The sequence below is a fragment of the Nicotiana sylvestris genome, chromosome 5 (genome assembly GCF_000393655.2).
Source record: "Nicotiana sylvestris chromosome 5, ASM39365v2, whole genome shotgun sequence".
Taxonomy (NCBI): Eukaryota; Viridiplantae; Streptophyta; class Magnoliopsida; order Solanales; family Solanaceae; genus Nicotiana; species Nicotiana sylvestris.
Window position 1 is genome coordinate 139,405,646 of NC_091061.1, and position 25,084 is coordinate 139,430,729.

At 38.2% G+C, this 25,084-nt stretch overlaps 1 protein-coding gene across 1 annotated transcript; it reads right to left on the reverse strand.

Moving 5' to 3' along the window:
• Positions 1–23,434: 23,434 nt before the first annotated feature.
• Positions 23,435–23,743, reverse strand: LOC104228751 (monothiol glutaredoxin-S1-like). The gene has a single exon (XM_009781280.2). The coding sequence runs from the start codon at positions 23,741–23,743 to the stop codon at positions 23,435–23,437; it is 309 nt and encodes a 102-aa protein (XP_009779582.1).
• Between the last annotated feature and the right edge of the window lie 1,341 nt (positions 23,744–25,084).

Here is a 25,084-nt window from a genome sequence, read left to right on the forward strand (position 1 = left end):
TAGCCATATAGTACCGTGGATAGTTTATTCTTTTCTAAAAGCATACACAGGTCACTTTGTTTACCGCTAAATGACTATAAGAATGTCCAAAGTCATTCTTCTTGTTGTATCGGAGATCAAGGTTTATGTCCTCCTCCTTGTGTTGACATTTTTTTTAATCTATGGAACATGTAGGGTCAAGCCTAACTCCTTATCATCATGATGGACTTTTGAAGAAAAAGATTTGATAATCTAATGACCCTTTGATAGTGTGAAGCCTTTTGGAATAATGGGTGAATTATCTTGACAAAATCAAGCAATATCACATCATATTAAGAATGTCTTTGAACTGGCTTGGACCGTAAATTTGTCTGGTCATATTTCTGAATTGTAGCCTTCATTAAAGATTTTCCTTATTAGTAATTTCAAACGTACAACCATTAAAATAAAAGAAGAATTAACTCAAATAGTTGTACACCCAACCACTTAAACTAATTAAAAATAATCGTGTATATATATATAAATCTAAAAAATAATATGAGTATAATCGTCTATAACTAATGTATAATTTATATATATCAATTAAAAAAAGTGTCACGACCCAAACTGGAGGGCCATGACTAGCACCCGACCATACTTGCCGAGCACCAACGTACATTTTATCTAACCTTTTTTTAATTATCTTTTAGGGTTGACGAGATCAATATAAATGGTAGACATGGATCATGGACAACCAACAATAAAATATGATGACATGAACATACATAGCAGGGGATGACCAGACAATCAAGAAACTACATATAAGGTACGAGCTACCACGCTACCATGAAAGACTATACAACAAAAACTAGCCGACAAGGCATACCAAACTATACATGAGTCGACACTTGTCTATGAGCCTCTAAATGAACATAAGTGCTGCAACATAGCTGGAACAGGGCCCCGACATACCCATAATGTTTATAACAAAAATGCATACCAAGACCACGACAAGTCCGGAGAAGGGACCTCGCCAATCACTGCTGAACTGGACAACCTACTGTGGTGGGGGAGTTGCACCTGCCTGTCTATTAGGGCCTGCAGCACGACATGCAGCGTCCACAAACAAAAGGACGTCAGTACGAATAAAGTACTGAGTATGTAAGGCAGGGAACCATAAATACGAATAGTAATGTAAGCAGGGATATAGAATATACAACCTGGAACATCTGAGTACCTCTGAGGGCTACTGACATGAAATGCATGATACATATGTATGTATACATAAACTTTTAAAACATACGCCTCTGTGGGCATCATCATCATCATATCGTACCCAGCCATAATAGGCTCGGTAAAAACGTAACCGGCCGTCATAAGGCTCGGTAGAATCGTACCCGACCACGTGGAGCTCGGTAAAACCCAACTGATCAGTGGTTGCACAATAGGTGCCGTACCCGGCCGACTATAGCGCGGCTCGGTAGAGTAAAATAGATACATATATATAATGCATGCTCGACTCATGGAATCACATTCTAAACCTTTCGGAGTAACGTAAGGTCGGTATCCTCTGTACATGTTATTAGGACTAACTCTTCACTATGAACCTTATAAGAATCAGGAAGTACCAACAACATTGATAACATAAGAATAAGAGAAGCAACATTAACATCAATCGTTCCATAAGAGGGAAAACAATGTAAGTACTGCTAGCTTCTAAGAGTAGAGTATCTTTGGAAGCTCGTTCATTACATTATGTACAATCGGAGTCGTGCAAAAGAAGGAAAGGGATAGCCTCACATACCTTGTATATACTGCCCCAATCACAAGCTATGCAATTGTCACAACTCCTTAGTCTACAATAAGAGAAACGATACTATCGTTATCATTTAAGCGTCATAACTATTATGTATCGACCACAACCTATTTTACGTTGAAACGGACAGCACCTCCCCTATATATATGACTTCACACCATTCAAAACAATCACCAAACAGCCCAAACAACATCAATAATAAACATATTGAGCCTCCCAAAACAGTCCACGCACAACCTAATTACATCATACATACGACGACCACCATAGTCGTGTCAAACGACCCGGAAATATTACGAATAACTATTAGCTCACAACCCTACATATATATGGTGTTTCTCCACATTCCACCTCCAAAACTCCACAAAATAGTAGTAAAACACGCAGCCCAATAGCAACACAAAACAGTCCACAAAACAGTCCGCTACAAGTGAATAACTCGAACTCACGGCTTCCGATCACCGTCCCGTGAGTTCTTACATGTATAGAACGAATTACCATGAATTCACAGCAGAGAAAAATGTATGAAAGATGGCAGTAACTTACCTTACTTGTTGGATAACTCAGCCCTTCCCTTGGTTCTTCAAACTCTAGGTTTTACCTTCAAATAGAACTTGAAAGAGAGGGAAAATCGATTAGGGTTTGTGTGGGATTTTTGGGGAGGAGTTGCAGGGGTTAACTTTGGTTTTGAGGGTCTGAAATATGGATGAAATAACTGAGCTCATAACCCCTTAAAAGTCCTCTCTTGGTTGACTTAGGTCTTTTAATTTTGTCCTATCATTTTGGCAAGTAGGTGATGCACCTACTTTTCATCTACCAATCTGCGCAGGCTTGCGAAAATATGAATATATCTATACTCCGAAATTGTATTGACAAACGGTTTAATGAGTTGGAAACTAGACTCATAGATCTTTAATTTGGTAGGTAGATCACCCCGTAATTCCTTGTAAATTAGGAGAAAAGCTTAGAAACATTTAACCTAATGTTTAAGTAAAATTATGAACCTAAGTTGCGACAACGTTTGTCGACTTTTGTTTCATAACTCGTTTGACTTCAAGACTTATGATACGGATATTATATGATTCAAACACCTTAATACATGACCTTGAGTGTATTAAGAACCTCTAGGTTTACCTGAAAATACGAGTTACCACATCCTTGATTCGTTTAACTTCTAATACTTGTTAATCACCCTTATACATCCTTGTATCACTTAAGACCAATAGGATTAACTTCTTATCATCTCAAAGGCAATTCCTTCTTGGATTTATGTTAACTAATATATGGCATGAACTAACGCGTGTGGATATGGGTTGTAACACCCTTCCCCTCTTAGGAACATTCGTCCTCGAATGTAAGGGTTCATGGGGAGTTTAAATCATCGTGGATTCCGGTCAAGTTTCTCCCATAAATAGAGGACAAACTTGCAAGCGGTTAACTCAACGTATGGCCTTACAAGAGTATGCAAAGCATTATGGACATGTACATTATCTGCATATCGCCATTTTGTATTAAGGAAGAGTATTCTCAAGTTATTGCTTACCTCATAAAACCATTTCACCTTCCAATGTATCATGTGTTCCACCAGCATCCTTGTTATCTTCATTCTGGAATAGGTACGGGTATTTAGACTTCATCTCCTCTTCTGCTTCCCATGTTATTTCTTCCATATTCTTGTTCCTCCACAATACTTTGATGGAAGCTACATCTTTTGTTCTCAGCTTGCGGACTTGTCGATATAATATAGGCATTGGCACTTCTTCATACGATAGGTCCTCTGTAACCTGCACATCTTTGATAGGGACGACTCGATAAGGGTCTCCAATATATTTCCTCAACATAGATACATGGAATACCGGGTGGACAAATTCCAATTCGGATGGCAATTCTAACTCATAAGCAACCTGTCCAATCCGTCGAAGAATTTTATACGGCCTGATATACCTTGGACTCAGCTTACCTTTCTTCCCAAAATGCATAATACCCTTCATTGGTGAGATCCTCAGGAAAACCCAATCACCAACCTCAAACTCCAGATCACGACGTCAGACATCAGAATAAAATTTTTGCCTGCTTTGTGCCGTCCTCAATCACTCCTGTATCACTTTCACCTTCTCAATAGCTTGGTGAATCAAATCTGGCCCATATAATTCTGTTTCACCGACTTCGAACCATCCAACTGGTGATCTACATCTTCTCCCATATAGTGCCTCGTATGGGGCCATTTTAATACTGGAATGGTAGCTATTGTTATAGGCGAATTCTATGAGTGGAAGATGATCATCCCAATTCCCCTTAAAATCTAGAACACATGCTCGTAGCATATCTTCCAGTGTCTGAATGGTACGTTCAGCCTGTCCGTCAGTCTGCGGATGAAATGCAGTGCTGAGATTTACTTGTGTGCCTAAACCCTTCTGGAAAGACCTCCAAAAGTTAGCCGTAAATTGAGCTCCTCGGTCTGATATAATAGATATGGGCACACCATGAAGCCTAACAATCTCCTTGATATACAACTTCGCATAATCTTCAGCCGTGTAAGTTGTCTTCACTGGCAGAAAATGGGCACATTTTGTAAGTCGATCAATTATCACCCAGATGGAGTCAAACTTATGATAAGAGCGAGGTAATCCAATAATGAAGTCCATATTAATCACCTCCCACTTCCAGGTCGGAATCTCTATATTTTGAAGCAATCCACCGGGTTTCTGATGTTCTATCTTTACTTGTTGACAATTGGGACACTGGGCTACAAATTCTGCAATAGACTTCTTCATATTATCCCACCAATACTGCTCCTTGACATCATGATACATCTTTGTCGAGCCGGGATGGATGGAATATCGGGATTGATGAATCTCATTCATAATCTTCTCTCGCAACCCTGCCACATTAGGCACACACAATCGGCTCTGGTATCTCAGTGCCCCATCTTTTCCGATCCCAAAAGCCATACTTTTACACTGTTGAATGCTTTCTCTTAATCGTACTAAGATAGGATCTTCATATTGTCGTGCTTTTACCTCGGCTACCAAAGATGATTCTGATGTATTCTGTACAGTAACACCTCCGTCATCAGAGTCTAACAATCTGATTCTCATATTGGCTAGCTGATGAAGCTCTTTAATCAACCCCCATCTACCTGCCTCAATATGTACTAAGCTTCCCATTGATTTACGGCTGAGAGCGTCTGCCACAACATTGGCTTTACCGGGATGATACAATATCTCGACGTCGTAGTCTTTCAATAATTCAAGCCACCTACGCTGCCTCAAATTCAACTCTTTCTGCTTGAAGATGTATTGTAAACTCTTGTGATCTGTGTAGATGTCAACATGGACGCCGTATAAGTAGTGCCGCCATATCTTCAAAGCATATATTACTGCAGCCAATTCCAAATCATGGGTTGGATAATTCTTTTCATGCTTCTTCAATTGTCTTGATGCATAAGCAATCACCTTCCCACGCTGCATCAATACGCACCCCAAACCTATACCTGAGGCATCACAATATACCACATAACCTTCTGTTCCTTCAGGAAGAGTGAGCACTGGTGCGGATGTCAATCGATTCTTCAGCTCCTGAAAACTACGTTCACAAGTGTCAGACCACTGGAACTTGGTAGCTTTCTGTGTTAACTTAGTCAATGGTGATGATATAGAGGAAAACCCTTCCACAAACCGCCTATAATATCCTGCTAGCCCTAGGAAGCTGCGGACTTCTGATGGTGTTGTAGGTCTCGGCCAATTCTTTACTGCATCGATCTTCTGAGTGTCGATACTAATACCCTCGTCAGATATCACATGGCCAAGGAACGCTACTGAGTTCAGCCAAAATTCATATTTGGAGAGCTTAGCATATAACTTACGATCCTGAAGCGTCTGTAATACTATCCGTAAGTGGCCCGCATGTTCCGCCTCCGAACGAGAATATACTAGAATGTCATCAATGAACACAATCACGAACACATCAAGATAGGGCCTAAATATAGTATTCATAAGATCCATAAAAGCTGCTGGGGCATTTGTTAGCCCGAACGACATCACCAAGAACTCATAGTGCCCGTATCTTGTCCGGAAGGCCGTCTTTGGAATATCCTTCTCCTTAACCCTCACCTGATGATACCCTAAACGTAAATCAATCTTGGAGAAATACTTGGCACCCTGGAGTTGGTCAAACAGGTCATCAATTCTTGGAAGTGGATACTTGTTCTTTATAGTAAACTTATTCAACTGTCGATAGTCGATACACATCCGTAACGACCCGTCTTTCTTCCGCACGAATAGGACTGGTGCACCCCAAGGTGAAGTGCTAGGTCTAGTGAAGCCCTTATCCAGCAAGTCCTTCAACTGCACCTTCAACTCTCGCAACTCTGCCGGGGCCATTCTGTATGGAGGGATAGAGATCGGTTGAGTGTCAGGCAACACATCAATGCTAAACTCAATCTCCCTTTCAGGAGGAAGGCCTGGGAGTTCATCTGGGAAAACATCTAGGAATTCGTTGACCACGGGGATTGATTGTAAAGTAGGCGGTTTCGCCTCCGCATCCCTAACGCGAACGAAATGATAAATGTAACCTTTTGAGATCATTTTCCTTGCCTTAAGATAGGAAATAAACCTACCTTTTGGTGTAGCAATATTCCCTTTCCATTCAATGATGGGTTCACCAGGAAATTGAAACCTAACCATCTTCGTACGACAGTCAACATTTGCATAGCATGAGGCTAACCAGTCCATTCCCATTATCACATCAAAATCAACCATTTCTAACTCAAATAAATTTGCCGAGGTTTGACGACTACAAATCATCACAGTGCAACCTCTATATACCCTTCTAGCAATCACAGAATCTCCTATCGGAGTAGATACCACAAGGGGTTTACTTATCAATTCAGGTTCAATGCCAAACTTATTAGCCACAAAGGGTGTAACATATGATAATGTAGATCCCGGATCAATCAGCGCATATACATCATAAGAAAACACAGATATAATACCTGTAACAACATCTGGAGACGACTCGAGATCCTGTCGACCTACTAGAGCATAGGTTCGATTTTGAGCACCACTCGAACTCGGCACTGCACCTCTACCCCTACCACGACCTGTCGACTGCTGAAAACCCCGTGCTGGAGGTCGAACTGATGAGGAAGAACCAGACACAGATCCAGTCGGCTGAGCCATACCATCACCTCCTCTATTAGGACAATCCCGCATCATATGGCCAGGCTGCCCGCACGAATAGCATGCATCAGAACCTCGACGACACAGTCCAAAGTGGGCCTTGCCGCACTGATCACAATGTGGTGTTGGGGGTCTCATCTGACTAGTATCCCTGTGATGTTGCGAGCCAGATGCCCGCGAACTCTGACCTGGACCAGAATAGGATCGATCATATCGAGGCCTCTGAAACTGTGGAGGAGCACTAGCTACAGGTGGCGCCGAACTCCTCGAAAACTGTGGCCTGATGCGGCCTCTGAAGTCATCAGAATACCCTGCAAATCTCGCCCTCTTATGCTGGCCCCTATCCTGCTCCCTAACTGCCCTCTGCTGGCGCTTACGATCCTCTAGGGTCTGGGCATAAGCTTGAATACGGGAAATATCCATGCCCTCCACCAAGGAGGCTGTCGTACACTCATTTATCAGATGTGGTCCCAACCCATTCACGAACATATGCACCCTATCACTCATCTCGGCCACCATATGGGGAGCATACCTTGCCAAAGAATCAAACTGCATACTGTACTCTCGCACACTCATATTACCTTGTCTAAGGTTCAAGAACTTATCAGCTCTAGCTCGTCGTATCTCAACTGGCAAGTAGTGACGAAGAAAGGCCTCAGAAAATTCCTTCCACACAGCTGGAGGAGGGTTCGGACCCCTGGATCTCTCCCAACTATCATACCAGAGAACCGCTAAATCCCGTAGCCGATAAGAACCCAACTCTACTGCCTCTGTATCACTAACATGCATAACCCGCAGTGTACGATGAACCTGGTCAATAAAAGTCTGGGGGTCCTCCTTGGGGTCTGATCCGGTAAACACTGGAGGGTCTAAATTAATAAAATCACGAACTCTCGTACTAACTGGTTTATCAGCAGCACCTGTATTCTGCCTCTGAGCCTGAGCAACTACCAAGCTAGTCAATAACTGCAAAACACTCCGCATATCCTGGTCTGTAGTGCCAGACGGAGGAACTGGAGGTGCTGGGTGCCTCCTAATATCCTCTGGAGAAGACGGGGTAGATGAGGTATGAGACGACATCTTACTCTGAGCCTCACTTTGGCCTGCTCTGGCTTGGGGCACCTGACTGGTACCCTCTCCCGTAGCTGTATCAAGCCGTCTACTAATTGTTTGCTTCCTAGTCGAAGGCATCGCTGAAAAAAAACAAGGTGAATATTAGAGTCGAACACTTACGACTCAACTCTATGCACGATCTAGATTCAGGAAGAAGGTAACAACCCTAGATGTCATGTAGCCTCCTGATTATAAATGTGGCGCGCTACACATCCATAATCAAAACTCTACTAGACACGGCTCATAGACAATCCCTAGGACAGACTTGCTCTGATACCAAGTTTGTCACGACCCAAACTGGAGGGCCATGACTAGCACCCGACCATACTTGCCGAGCACCAACGTACATTTTATCTAACCTTTTTTTAATTATCTTTTAGGGTTGACGAGATCAATATAAATGGTAGACATGGATCATGGACAACCAACAATAAAATATGATGGCATGAACATACATAGCAGGGGATGACCAGACAATCAAGAAACTACATATAAGGTACGAGCTACCACGCTACCATGAAAGACTATACAACAAAAACCAGCCGACAAGGCATACCAAACTATACATGAGTCGACACTTGTCTATGAGCCTCTAAATGAACATAAGTGCTGCAACATAGCCGGAACAGGGCCCCGACATACCCATAATGTCTATAACAAAAATGCATACCAAGACCAAGGCAAGTCCGGAGAAGGGATCTCGCCAATCACTGCTGAACTGGATAACCTACTGTGGTGGGGGAGTTGCACCTACCTGTCTATTAGGGCCTGTAGCACGACATGCAGCGTCCACAAACAAAAGGACGTCAGTACGAATAAAGTACTGAGTATGTAAGGCAGAGAACCATAAATACGAACAGTAATGTAAGCAGGGATAGAGAATATACAACCTGGAACATCTGAGTACCTCTGAGGGCTACTGACATGAAATGCATGATACATATGTATGTATACATAAACTTTTAAAACATACGCCTCTGTGGGCATCATCATCATCATATCGTACCCAGCCATAATAGGCTCGGTAAAAATGTACCCGGCCGTCATAAAGCTCGGTAGAATAGTACCCGACCACGTGGAGCTCGGTAAAACCCAACTGATCAGTGGTTGCACAATAGGTGCCGTACCCGGCCAACTATAGCGTGGCTCGGTAGAGTAAAATAGATACATATATATAATGCATGCTCGACTCATGGAATCACATTCTAAACCTTTTGGAGTGACGTAAGGTCGGTATCCTCTGTACACGTTATTAGGACTAACTCTTCACTATGAACCTTATAAGAATCAGGAAGTACCAACAACATTGATAACATAAGAATAAGAGAAGCAACATTAACATCAATCGTTCCATAAGAGGGAAAGCAATGTAAGTACTGCTAGCTTCTAAGAGTAGAGTATCTTTGGAAGCTCGTTCATTACATTATGTACAATCGGAGTCGTGCAAAAGAAGGAAAGGGATAGCCTCACATACCTTGTATATACTGCCCCAATCTCAAGCTATGCAATTGTCAAAACTCCTTAGTCTACAATAAGAGAAACGATACTATCGTTATCATTTAAGCGTCATAACTATTATGTATCGACCACAACCTATTTTACGATGAAACGGACAGCACCTCCCCTATATATATGACCTCACACCATTCAAAACAATCACCAAACAGCCCAAACAACATCAATAATAAACATATTGAGCCTCCCAAAATAGTCCACACACAGCCTAATCACTCCATACATACGACGACCACCGTAGTCGTGTCAAACAACCTGGAAATGTTACGAATAACTATCAGCCCATAACCCTACATATATATGGTGTTTCTCCACACCCTTCCTCCTCCAAAACTCCACAAGATAGTAGTAAAATACGCAGCCCAACAACAACGCAAAACAGTCCACAAAACAGTCCGCTACAAGTGAATAACTCGAACTCACGGCTTCTGATCACCGTCCTGTGAGTTCTTACATGTATAAAACGAATTACCATGAATTCACAGCAGAGAAAAATGTATGAAAGATGGCAGTAACTTACCTTACTTGTTGGATAACTCAGCCCTTCTCTTGGTTCTTCAAACTCTAGATTTTACCTTCAAATAGAACTTGAAAGAGAGGAAAATCGATTAGGGTTTGTGTGGGATTTTTGGGGAGGAGTTGCAGGGGTTAACTTTAGTTTTGAGGGTCTGAAATATGGATGAAATAACTGAGTTCATAACCCCTTAAAAGTCCTCTCTTGGACGACTTAGGTCTTTTAATTTTGTCCTATCATTTTGGCAAGTAGGTGATGCACCTACTTGTCATCTACCAATCTGCGCAGGCTTGCGAAAATATGAATATCTCTATACTCCGAGATCGTATTGACAAACGGTTTAATGCGTTGGCAACTAGACTCATAGATCTTTAATTTGGTGGGTAGATCACTCCGTAATTCCTTGTAAATTAAGAGAAAAGCTTAGAAACATTTAACCTAATGTTTAAGTAAAATTATGAACCTAAGTTGCGACAACGTTTGTCGACTTTTGTTTCATAACTCGTTTGACTTCAAGACTTATGATACGGTCTTTATATGATTCAAATACCTTAATACGTGACCTCTTGAGTGTATTAAAAACCTCTAGGTTTACCTGAAAATACGAGTTACAACATCCTTGATTCGTTTAACTTCTAATACTTGTTAATCACCCTTATACACCCTTGTATCACTTAAGACCAATAGGATTAATTTCTTATCATCTCAAAGGTAATTCCTTCTTGGATTTATGTTAACTAATATATGACATGAACTAACGCGTGGATATGGATTGTAACAAAAAGTAAATAATAAATTCAACCGACTATTTATTTTCTTTTTTGATATCTCCTCTTACTGCTTCTTAATTAAACAGCATGTACATAAGGATATCTTCTATGCCTTTCATTTTCCCAAATAAAAAAATTGTTGTGCGCATCTTCTCTCCAGCTGGATATATACGTCTTCATTTGGCAGATGCTCCAACATACTCCTATTTCGAGAAAAAAGATTTATGGTTGGTTAATATTAACGAATTTCTAGTGCAAGTTTAATAAATGATGCATAAATTCAAGAATTCCCCATAAGACTAAATATTGGCCACAACATTCTTTCTATCTATGCAAGACCACGTGCCATACTGTGTGCTGTTTCTATCTACTAAAGTTTGAGAAATAAGCGAATATTTTCCTATCTATCCGTATAATTCTCTCCTTTTCACTTTTTGCAATGGCAAGGGGAATATGATTGGAGAGAGTAAAGGCATTTTCATGTTTGGAACGCTAGGACGCAACGTTGCTTCTTCTTATATGCATGAATTTAATTTTTAATTATACCTACTTAACAATTGCTTATGGTGACGACGTGCAATCACTACTAGAAATTCGAGAAAAAGCGAACGCAAAAAGCGACCAGAATTGATCGCTATTGGGCTAAAAAGCGACCAAAAAGCGACCAAAAGGACCTGGTAGCTATATTGATGGTCCCTTTTATTTAGGGACCAAAGTTGGTCGCTAATTAGCGACCAACTTTGGTCTCTAAGCTAAATGGACAAATTTTCCCGGATATTGACTATAGAGACCAACTTTGGTCGCTTTATTAATTTAATAATATAAATTTGGCGACCAAAGTTGGTCTTTAAATATAAAATACGTTATTTATTTATTTATTATTAATCATTAAAAAGCGACCAACTTTGGTCTCTAATCCAAATATTATATTTTAAAATCTGGAAACTAGAGACCAATGTTGGTCGCTTTTTTATTCAATTATTTATTTATTTTATTAAACTAGCGACCAACTTTGGTCCCTAAATACATGAATTTAATTTATTTTTTAAATATTAGCGACCAACTTTGGTCGCTATATCACCAGAAATTTTATTTTTTTAATGAAATAGCGACCAAGTTTGGTCGCTTTTTGTAGAAATCTGGGTAAATAGCGACCAACGTTGGTCGCTATTCTCCAGAAAATTATTTTTTTAACATGAAAAACGACCAAATAGAGACCAACTTTGGTCGCTTTTCTGTGTATTATTTTGGCAGAAACTGCCTGTTTTGGCAGCTACACCACCTTCCAGTCATGCCAAAACCCTAACAAGCAACAACATCAACAATTCAAACAACAATTCCTATAACAATACCAAACAACAACCTAACAACAACAACACAAAAACAACATTAAAAGCTACATTAAAACCAAGAAAGTGTAAATTTCAATAGAACTACCAAACTAAGTTAACTCTTATTACAACCCAATGGAAAACAAATTGTATTTGTCTAGTTCAAATTGTCTAAAATTCATTCATTGTTTGGTACATCATTATCATCACCGTCTGATGAAGTTTCATCATCATCACGGTATTGAGAAGGGTCTACTTGTCGATGACGGGAAGAATGATCACGGGGAGGATGGGAAGAACGACCACTTGGAGGACGGGACGAACGAGCACGGGGACGGGCAACCTCTAGCGATGATGGCCGAGACCGGGGAATCGAAAAAGATCCAGCTAGGAGATTTTTGATCTGCTCTTGCATGCTCTGGCACTGAGCGACCACGCCGATATACTGAGCATCTCTAAGCTTTTCTCTTTCCTTGGACGCTTCTAGCTCGGATGTGAGCTTTGTTACAGTCTCCCGCATAGCGGAGAGGCTCTCCCCATCAAGTTGCTCGGCTTGCGAGGAAGTCCCTATTCCTTGCATTCCACACCTATAGCGATGAAATGTCTTAGTAGGAAGGACGTATACCTTCCCCCATTTTGGACCGCCTGCAGCCCGCGTCCATAGGCTTTCAACATCCTCGGCCGAAAGTTGGAATAGCGCGCTCGACTCATTAGGTGGCTGGCTGCGTATGAATTCCTCAACTTCAACTCTGAGGCGATCCTATAAGAAAAAGTAAATTGAATTAGTATTTCAAAATTAATATAAAAGTAAATGAAAATACTTAATGAAAAGTGAAAACTTACATGTATAGTCGAGGCACGTCTCTCGACCCACCTTTCTTGATCCGTCTCTTTCTTCTTCTTCACAATATGAGTCTCCCTGAATAGCTTATCTTGGTTCATCGGATGACCCAACTTCTTTTCCTGAAAACTCATAAATTTTAATTAATAAATAGAATAGATATACTTTTAAAATTAAAATAAATTAAGCAATTACGTACCATTCTTCTTTTTATTGTCCCCTGGCTGACCGCACCTCCAGTGTGCAATGATCCACCCTTCTCAGATGCGCAGGCTTTCTTTCCCTTTTCGCTCTTCTGTAAGAACTCTGCAGTAAGTCATTGCCTTTGCAAATCATCCCAAAACTCCTGAAGCAACCAGCCAGGCTTCTGGTTCAGCTGTCTAGCTATGGAGAAAGAATGCGACAACCTCTTGCGAGCTTTGAGATTAAAATTTGCAGCCACGTCCGCGCTATACTGGTGTTCCCATACACACTTGCTCTGTATTTCAAAAGTTAAATATTATATGGAAATATCATAAATATAAATAATTATACTGCTTAAAAGAACATTTATACCTTAAATTCATTGAAAATTGCCTCCTTCAGTGAGAATGGGAATTCACGCCAAGACGCATAAGGGGCATCATAAAGCTTTCTGGTTGCTTTGGTGATTATCCTCGTAGTAATATTACTCGGGAGGAACCTGCAATTTAATAAATAAAACAAATTAATATCTTAGTAAAAATTGTACAAAAAAATAAACATAAAAATAACAAATAACTCTTACCCATCACCCTCAGGGACTATGATGATCCTGCCATACTGATCATAATGCACCTCCTCGTCAGCAGCAGTAGCAACATCAACATCATCGTCCAAAACATGTATATCAGAGGCATGTGTGGAAGGAGTAGGGGGTCAGAGCTACTATCCCGCAAGCGAAGGCCTCCAATAGGTGGAGTCGCTGATGACGATAGATGTGATCCCTGTGACTGCGACATAGCTGCACGGATCGCAAGTGGCTGTGATACTGACTGCTGTGACCCGAGTGGCTGTGACCTGACTGGCTGTGATCCATGTGGCTGTGACATGGATCGATGCGATCCATGTGATGCTGCTGGGTGGGATCCACGTGGTAGTGAGGCAGGTGGACTGTATGTCGGACGCACAGTCCGATGGCCCTGTAAAGAAACACCCAGGGTCTGCACGAAGGTGTAGGGCTGGTGATGCTGTGGCAACTCAGTATAGCCATGGGGTAGAGGCTGTGGCATATTGATAGGCAAATCAGAAGATGGTGGAAAAGATTGATGAGTAGTATCTTCTACCCTCCTCTTTTGCTTCCTTGCCTTTTCTCGACCCCGAGAACCACTACCTTCATTGTTACCTCGACCCTTGCCTGTCATCTGCATAATATAATACATATTTAGATTGAAACATATAAGGAAACTATCTATAAACGAGAGTTATCAAAGAAACCAACTTTTTAAAGCTCATCGACGTATTCTTGCTCGTCAGAGAATTCTTCTTCCTCACTAGTTTGAGCTTCATCAGTTGATTCTTCTTCCTCGTTTTCTATAATTCTTACTTCATTTATATCAACTTCTTCCAATATGTGTTCAGGATGTTCCAAATCATTTTCTAAAAGTTCGTCCACTATTTGGTGAACACTGGAGATATCGTTTTGATATGCAACATCCAACACATTCTCGACTTCAACCCTACCTACAGGCTTAGTTTTGATTACAACCCACCAATCGGACTTATTCCGCCGAAATGGATAAGGAGCATAATACACTTGCCTAACATTATGTGCAATTATGAAAGGATCATAGCGATCATACTCCCTTGTATGATTAACCTCAATTATGTTGTATTGATTGTGTACTCTCGTACCTCTTGTTGGATTTGGGTCAAACCACTTGCATCTAAAGAGAATAATTTTCTTAAATGGCCTACCTGAATATTCTAGTTCTATTATTTCTTTGAGCACACCATAATAATCAATATCTCCAACTTGGTTGCCATCACCACCTTGAACCCACACCCCACTGTTGTTGCTTTTTTTATTTTTAGAGCAACCCTCTGTATGAAACTTATAACCATTCACAACGTACTTGGAATATGTTGTGACCTCAACCCCAGGTCCCCAAGATATATCTTTCAAAAATTGATTTACACCATTATTTGGATCATTTACCTACATATTGTTAACAAAATTCATAAGTTAGCATAACTTCCAAACATTGTTTACCTACATAGTGTTAGAATATTTTAAGGATATACTTACAAATTGTTTGAACCACCTATGAAATGCCGTATATACAACATCTTGGCCAAATTGACCCACGAAGTGACTGTGACACATCAAATATTTTTAGTAGTTGCATTGAGATGTAATCACAGTAAATTTTATATTTTGATAACTATTAAATCAATACTTACTTGAGAAATGGTACTACTTCGGGACAATTTAGCAACACATGAAGTGTAGCTGACTTGAACTCCATATCACTCAAATTTCTCTTTCTACCATCCTTAGAACATCGGCCTGGTTGATTGAATATGGACATAGGCGGATATAATGGATCATTCGTAAGGTCGACCGTGTGCCTGTTGGGCCTATTCCTAGCACATGGCACGTTGCTCTCAAAATAATAAGAACAAAAATGAGCAGTTTCCTTTGCAAGGTAAGCTTCACATATAGATCCTTCAATTCTATTTCTCTGCTTAACAAATTGTTTGCATTTGCCAATTGTCCTACATAATTTCGATGTTCCATCTATTTAAATAAAGCAAGAACAAATTAAATTAGTTAATTCATAGCCTAATCTTTTTTTAGTTAACTAAAAGTCCAATTCATATCCTATTATTGTTGCTTCATAAAATGAAATTTAACCCCATATATAAATTAGTCTACCTAAATAGTTAATTTATTTGAACCCTAAAAGTATTAATAAGAACCCTAAAAATTGCAAAATAATAGGACATGAGAAATTGAACCCTAACATGGAGAAATTGAACCCTAACATGGAGAAATTAAACCTTAACATGGAATTAACTTTGAACTAAACATAGTTGAACAAATAATATATAACTTTGAACCCTAATACATTGGAATTGAACCCCTAAAATCACTGTTTTTCGGAAAAATAAAAGAAAGGAGAGAGAAACTAACCTTGGGAGTGGAGGTCACCGGAATTTGCTGCTGCCGTCAGGGGTTGCCGGTGGCGGGGGCGTCGCTGCTGCTGGAAGTCGGAGGGGGAAGGGGTTTTGAGTGTTAGAGGAGAAAGATTTTAATTTGGGGAATAATTTTGAAAGAATGGACCTGAAACCCGTTTTGGCTCCTGTTAAAAAAAATAGCGACCAAACTTGGTCGCTATTTTGGTAGCCAAATTATTTTTGACTGTTTGACCAAAATAGCGACCAACTTTGGTCGCTATATTTGAAAATAAATAAATAAAATAATTATTTTCCTCTTTATATATATATATATTTATATCCTACAAAAGAGACCAACTTTGGTTGCCTTTTGGTCAAACGGTCAAAAATGGCGACCAATGTTGGTCGCTATTTTGGTCAAACAGTCTATACTTAGTGCATAATATAGCGTAAGTATATATATTATATATATATAAGCTATATTCAATACGGTATTACCTAATACACTTATACTTAGTGCATAGTTTAGCGTAAGTACATATATTATATATATATATATATATATATATAAGCTGTATTCGATACAGTATTACCTAATACACTTATACTTAGTGCATAGTATAGCGTAAGTACATATATATATATATATATATATATAAGCTATATTCGATACAGTATTACCTAATGCACTTATACTTAGTGCATAGTATAGCGTAAGTACATATATTATATATATATATATATATATATATATATATATATATATATAAGCTATATTCGATACAGTATTACCTAATACACTTATACTTAGTGCATAGTATAGCGTAAGTACATATATTATATATATATAAGCTATATTCGATACAGTATTACCTAATACACTTATACTTAGTGCATAGTATAGCGTAAGTACATATATTATATATATAAGCTATATTCGATACAATATTACCTAATACACTTATACTTAGTGCATAGTATATAGCGTAAGTATATATATATATTATATATATAGACACACACGCCCGCTTCGTAGTACTATTCATCCCTTGTATTACAAAAGTGTTAACGACTTACATTTATATTATTTACATAGTAAATACAAAAGTGATTTTTAATTTTGACCATATAGAGACCAACTTTGGTCGCTAACTGTAAATGAATTTAATTTAGCGACCAAAGTTGGTCACTAACAATACATGAATTTAATTTAGCGACCAAATTTGGTCACTAAATTTTAATCAGATTTATTTATATTTTATATAATATTTAAATTAATAATAAAAATTATTAAACGTTAGAACTGGGTCCCACATTGGCGACCAACGTTGGTCTCTATTTCATTAAGCGACCAACTTTGGTTGCTAGCTTTTGAATTATATTATTTATATTTTATTTTTTTTAAATAAATATATATTTATTAAAATATTATTACTGGGTCCCATGTTAGCGACCAATGTTGGTCGCTATCAACTTATCCTTCAATTAGCGACCAACGTTGGTCGCAAGTTTTAAATTATATATATTTATATTTTATAAGTTTTATAAAGTAATAATAAAATTATTTACAAATTTAATGTGGGTCCCACTTTAGCGACCAATATTGGTCGCTAATCTCAGTATATATTTGACCAAGCAAGTCTGACCAGTCCAGTTAACAATTTGACTAAATTTGCGGCCAAATAGCGACCAACTTTGGTCGCTAAAGTATTTCAAATATTTTTTTTAATTATTTTCGGCAGTTTGGCGACCAACTTTGGTCGCTTTTCTTGACAGACCAAATTTGGTCGCTAATGTTTGGTCGCTATTTATAGGAATTCTAGTAGTGAATTCAGAGTTAATATCCTAAACCCCCTAAACTATCATATTTTTGTCAATTTTCTACTTAAACTACTCGGTGTCCCCAAAATCTCCATGAACTATATATTGCCCTTCATAATAAAACGCTCTCATTGCATTCTTATAGGTGTGTCTACGCTACACGCTCCTAATTATCTAAAAACGTACCATGTCGCCCTACAAGTGGTATTTAACTCAACCTAAAACCTCCGTAAATTATTATTTTATTATTAGTTACCTACTTAAACAATCTAGTTTCCTCAAAATCCCCCGAAGTTTTTTCCTATATATTAAAATTATATGTTCATTTCTTAGAGGTGGGTCTGTCTAATTATATCCTTATGGTATGTATTAAGTTTTTTTTGTGTAGTTTACTCATGATGTATTTTTCTCGGATGACTGATTAATTCTAGGAGTTTTGGCCAAAGTAGTATCTAATGTAATGTATTAATTTTAGGTTTAATTGTGATTATGTTTTATGTTCTACTCTAATTAAATAAGTCCTTATTTACATTTACTATGCAACACAATAAAAATAAAAATAAATGAAGGCATATAGTTTTGCATTTTTGAAAAGTCATCTTATATTACATAAATAAGATTACACAAAATAAAATTTTGCAAGTAAGAAACCAATTAGCTAGCAATTACATTCTCTAATTCTTGATCACACAAACAAGGTTCAAGAGATTCAACTTTGTTCTCTATAAGGTGTTATATTTAAAAAAAGATTTAAATAAGTATTCTTTCAACAATATGAAAGACGACTAATATAATAAACAGAATAAATCAGTTCAAAGGAAACAAGAGAGGGAGGAATTTTTCAGAGGGAACCCATATGGAGAACTGAAGAAAAAAGGTGAAAAATCAAGAAGAAGGTGAAAATAAAGAAGAAAGATGAAATAAATAAGGAAGAATGGTGAAAAAATGAGGAAGAAAGTTGGATATAAAGGAAATAAGGAGAAAAATAAAAAAAAATTGAAAGTGGGTTAGGCTAATTAGCCATTATATTCTGCCAGACGGGCCATTTGATGGCTTTTTTCAGCTATCACGTGCTCTCAAGCGAGTTATTACACATATTATTCCATGTAAGCAATGATGTAGTTTAAATATGAAGGGCAATATAGTTCAGGGGGTTTTGAGAACACCGAATAGTTTAAGAAGGAAACTGACAAAAATGTGATAGTTTAAGGGAATTTTAGGATATAACTCTAGAATTTAGTATAAACGGTCTCAACCTATTGTCACTACTTAGTTGTATGTAAGTGTCACGATCCAAAATTCACTTGTCTTGATGGCACCTACCCAACCAACTAGGTAAGCCAACTAATAACTATCTAATTTCAATAATATTTAATAAGACAATTAAGTAAAAGAAATATCTGAATCTTATACATTTTTCAAGGACTAGTAGTACAAATTATGAGCTTTTAAGATTAGAATATACAAAGTTGGTATGAAATAATACATCTGTTCGAAATGTACATAAACAGAGTTTTATGAATCTAAGGCTACCATGATCAAGAGGCAGCTATAATTGGAACGCAAGTATATCTTCAAATCCAGCTCCCGTCGAACACAGCAACGTCAGCATCCAACATTTGCACGTAAGGTGCAGAAGTGCAGTATGAATAAAACCGACTCTATGTACTTAATAAGTAACAAACCTAACCTTAGGTTGAAAGTAATGACGAGCTGGAGCAAAGGTCGGGTCCAATACCAATAGCCAACAACAGCCCATAACAACGTAGAATAAGTAATAAAAGAAGCAACTCAAAGATAAAATGCTCAGCTTAACCATGGTTTCCGAAAACAGTTCTTCCTTTCAAGTATATCACTGAAAACCCATTTCATTTACCGAAGTTGCCAAGAATATGAGTAAGTTTGAAAACAGTAATTTTCTCAAAAATCCTTTCAATAATAAATAAGATATCTCATTTTCTTTCCAGATAGCCAGTATAAAATGCATCATTATGACCATATGCCAATATGCGTGAGAAGTCATGAATGACGTAATACCATACAACATGAGAAAAATTCATCTCTATGCCTGTATATCATGTGTGCATGTCAATGCAATGTATCTCAGAGATGAACTCATGTACTCACACTCTCAGAGTACTCACTCTCACTGGCTTACACTTTCCACTCATCATGCTCAATCACTCAGTACTGTATATGACCAATCCGACCCATGGAAGATCTATCCCGGAATATATATCAACTGACCATCAGTCACTCAGTACTGAGTAGGGCCAACCCAGCCAGTGGGGAAGATCCATCCCCAGGTATAAATGTTTTGGACAAGATCCATGTCCAGGGAAGATCCTTTCCTCAATATAAATGCATTGGACAAGATCCATGTCCAAGGAAGATCCATCCCTTTATATAAATCAACCGCACTCACTAGGGGTGTGTACAGACTTCGGAGGGGCTCTTTAAGCCCAATTGCTATTATAAATCAATATAACCGTTGAGGTGTGTAGCCCGATCCCATAAATATCACTCATAATCAGGCCCATGACCTCACTCAGTCATCGATCTCTCCAGTCTCTCTGTCACGGGCTCACAATGTCATGAAACTAGCTCGAAAATGATGATATGATGTATCGATAAATAATAACAGAGACTGCGATATGATATGCATATGAATGCGTATGCTGAGTATGTAATGCAGTAAAAGTAGATAACTCAACAACGGAAATGGCCTCAGTGGGTCCCAACAGGATAAGCATGTAGCACAGACATGGTTTCTAACATGGGTCACAGCTCAATAGCTCAAGTACATAGAAATTTCATAATTTTAGGTAAGGTCAGGTAGCTACACAGTACCACAAAATTAACGAATCATAACTTACACAGTGCATGCCCACACACCCGTCACCTAGCATGCGCGTCACCTCAATACCAATCACATATCACGTAATTTGGGGTTTTATATCCTCAGCACTAAGTTTAGAAGTATTACTTACCTTGAACAAATCAATTCAAATATCAAGCAAGCCAAGCGATGCTCCAAAAACAACTCAAATACATCAAAAAATGCCCAAGGAAACAATTCCAAATAATAAAGATCGAATCCTTAATCAAAATCCAAAACCGGCCAAAAGTCCAACCTGGGCCCGCACCTTGGAACCCGACATAACTCATACAATCCGACAACCCATTCAATTATGGGTCCAACCATACTAGTTTCACTCAAATCCGACTCCAAATCGGTGTTCAAAACTCGAAAATTCATATTATGAAACTTTAGGCCAAAACCTCCAATTTCCTCTTTGAAATTCATCAACCAAAAACTAGAATCCGAGGTAAATTTATGAAATATAATCAAAATCGAGTAGAGAACACTTACCCCAATTCACACGGTGAAAATTGCTTAAGGAATCACCTCAATCTGAGCTCTGTAGCTCTAAAAACGTGAAAATGGCTGAAACCCCCGAACTGGAGTACTTTCATAATCACCGGGCAAATTAATGAACCACAATCGCGGAATTAACCTCGCGATCGCAAAGAAGGAAGAGCACTGCCCCAGAAAATACACAATGCAATCGCGAACGAGGTTCCGCTAACGTGAAGAACAAACTCAGCAGCCTCCCCAAAGTACCCTACGCGTTCGCGAAACATAGCATGCGAACGCGATGAACACATGAATCTGCAATACGCGATCGCGACAAGGTCAATGCGAACACGAAGAAGAATCAGCCACTGCCAAGCTCAGTCCAAACTACTACGCGAACGCGTGCACACTGGCGCAAACGTGATGCTCACTCCGTAGCGACCTACGCGAACACTATGCTCACTCCACAGCTACCTATGCGAACGCGTCTGATAACATGTGAACGCATAGAACAATTTGACCCTATCCATCAGACAACCTTATGCGATCGTGATCCTTGCTCCACGATTGGGATTAATAAAACTAGATACCCTGAGCTCTGCAGAACCAACAATGAAAAATGAAGGAAAAATAGTCCAAAATTAATCTGAAACATGCCCGAGCCCTTCGGGTCCCTGTACGAACATACCAACAAGTACCATAACATAATTCGAACCTACTCGAGGCCTTAAATTAGGCATAACAACATCGAAACGACGAATCGCACCTCAAATCGAGCTTAATGAACTTTGAACTTATCAACTTCCATAACTCGTGCCGAAACATAGCAAACCAACCCGGAATGAACTCAAATTTTGCACACAAGTCCCAAATGACATAACGAAGCTATTCCAAATCCCAGAACTATAATCCGATCCCGATATCCACAAAGTCAACTCTCGGTCAAACTTTTGAACTTTCCAAACCTTCAAATTTCCAATTTTCGCCAATTTGTGCCGAAACCTTCTAGAAACATCCAAATGAAAATCCGGGCATACGCCGGGCATACGCCCGAGTTCGAAATCACCATACGGACCTAACGGAACCATCAAAACTCCATTCTGAGGTCAAATTCACAAAAACTCAAACTTGGTCGATTCTTTCAACTTAAAGCTTCAACAATAAAATTTATTCTTCCATATCGATTCCAAATAACCTGAAAATTAAAAACCAACGATTCACATAAGTCATAATACATCATATGGAGCTACTCATGCCCATAAACTATCGAGCGAAGTGCAATTGCTCAAAACGACCGGTCGGGTCGTTACAGTAAGTTGGAGTCTATTATCCTTTGAAAAAATTTATTTACATATATTAAGTAGTGAAATATTTTGATCTGACCCACAGAAAGAGTTGGAGGCGGCTGTGTATGGTAACATTACTTGTATGGTAAATTTTTTTTACAGATCATAAGAGCTTAAGGTACTTGATGACATAGAAGAAGTTGAACTTTCGCCACGATGACACACTTTTATTCCGAGAACGAGTATGTGTTCCTCAAGACACTAACATGTGCTATGCCATCTTGGAGGATCCCGTTTTCCAACTACAACACTTAATATTTTCTTATTAATGTTAAATATCATAATAGTATAACTATTTTAGTACTACTAAACAAGGAGGTATCCTTGGCACAAATTGTCTTCGATCACTGGTTGTCTATAGAGGTGAGCTGCATGCACTAGTCCGGGGTAGCTTGGAGTTGTCTTTTGGTTATTCAGTTGTATTGGTTGTTTTGTTTCGACTAGATTTTCAGACTTTATCTATGTTATTTATATGCTTTAGACTTTTACCATGTCTTTTCGGTTTGCACTTTAAGAGATTATCGTGTTTTGGTTTGTCTGACATATGAGTTAAGTTAGGTGTCATCGCGATTTATTTAAATTTTTTCGTGATATTTTATATTCTTAAACTTCACAACCCGAGACACATAAAATAAAATGGAGGGAGTAATATTATTCGTTACAGCAAAGAAAAGAACATACAAAATAATAGTATCCTGTAAGCTCAATAGACTCTATACCTATAGTTGGTATTTCATATCCATATAGCATTAGCTTTGATGAGCAAATCCTTTAACTTCCCCCTAATATTGAGACTAATGACTTCATTAGATCCACCAACAAGTTCCTTTCCAATGAATGTAGTTGGTGTACTTGGCTTGCGTCCCATTTCAAGCAAAGCTCTCTCTACCTTTTTACCATTCGGAAGTTCATCAATCTTGTACACTGTTGGATTTGCACCAAAACCTCTGATTAGGATTTCAATACTGTAAGAAATGCAACAAGTGTCTTTGCTGAATATCACAACCGGGCTTTCGGACGCCAATGTCATCAGTGTATCCATTGTTGCAAATCCTGATTAGCCCAACAGTGAGTTTTAGATTCTGAATGGTTGTGAAGAAAATAGAAGCAAGAGTTATATACGGTTCTTGAAATAAAGCTTTTGGAAAGAGTAGCTATAAGTTTGAATTTCAAGAAGCTTGACTTTATATAGTTATATAGTTATAAATTTACCAAACAGTGGAAAAGATTGAGTATCCACTCCAAATTATTCTTGATTTTGGATATATAATTATAAAGATGTGATTTGTTTGTCTAACTGGAACCACGGGCTGCTGGAAATTAAAATTTCCCCATGTTGAAAGTACTTAGAGAGGATTTCTTTACCTTTAAAATATGGGAAAATTTCACATAAAAACAATTGGGCTCCCTACTTTTCAATTTTATAGCCTATATTTCAATTTATAACCAACTAGCCCAAAAATAATAGGCTAATACTTAACTTTCAACTCCGATAGGTTCTGAAAATTACTATTTAATTTTTAAAAAAGATTGCTCAAGCTTTTAAGTTAACTTTCGAATAGTATCTGTGACTCAAATATTAGTTCAACAAACTAAATTCACTTGGGTAGTAAAAATTAAAATTTTAACAAGCTTAAATACGTGTGTTTAAATTTCAAATTTGATTTCGTGAGAATTTTGGAGTGTGTATCATTTAAACTTGTTAGAAATAGTATAAGAGGTTGTATATAAAATTTGAAGTCATTTAATGGAGACTTAGACTGCTTTTGAACAAGAATTGCAACTGAAAATCATGGAAGAAATTCGTCTACAAACGTTTGTATAAAGGTGTATAAGATGTGTTTATACACTCATATATACTATTATACAAGATTATAATAGTTCGTCTACAAGCATATGTAGAAAATGTGAGGAGAAGAGAGAGTGAAAGCAATGGTTGTGAGAATACATATTTAACTTCATAACTTTTAGAAGCAATGGTTGTAAGAACATAGATTTTGAATTTGCTAGTACTTTCAAAATATGTACAATATGGGCTATGTAGGGTAAAACTTAAAAACATGGGCCATTTTTTATTATGATGTGAAGTTATGTGTATTTTTTTATAATTCTTTCTCAAAATATTCCAGAAAACGATTAAAAGCACATAGGATTAAATGAAAAAATCTAGTCTCAATCTTGAGATGAAAGGAACGGCCAGTGGTCAGAATTACAAGTTGTAAAATTTGTTAAATTTGATTGACTATATTTAGTATTAAACTAACTCATGCATCTGGTTTAAACGTACAGAATATGATTTTATTTATAAGGGACAAAAATTATGTATATAGTAACCGAAGTGAAGCATTAAAGTACTAAATTAATCAACAAAATAATGCCTAAT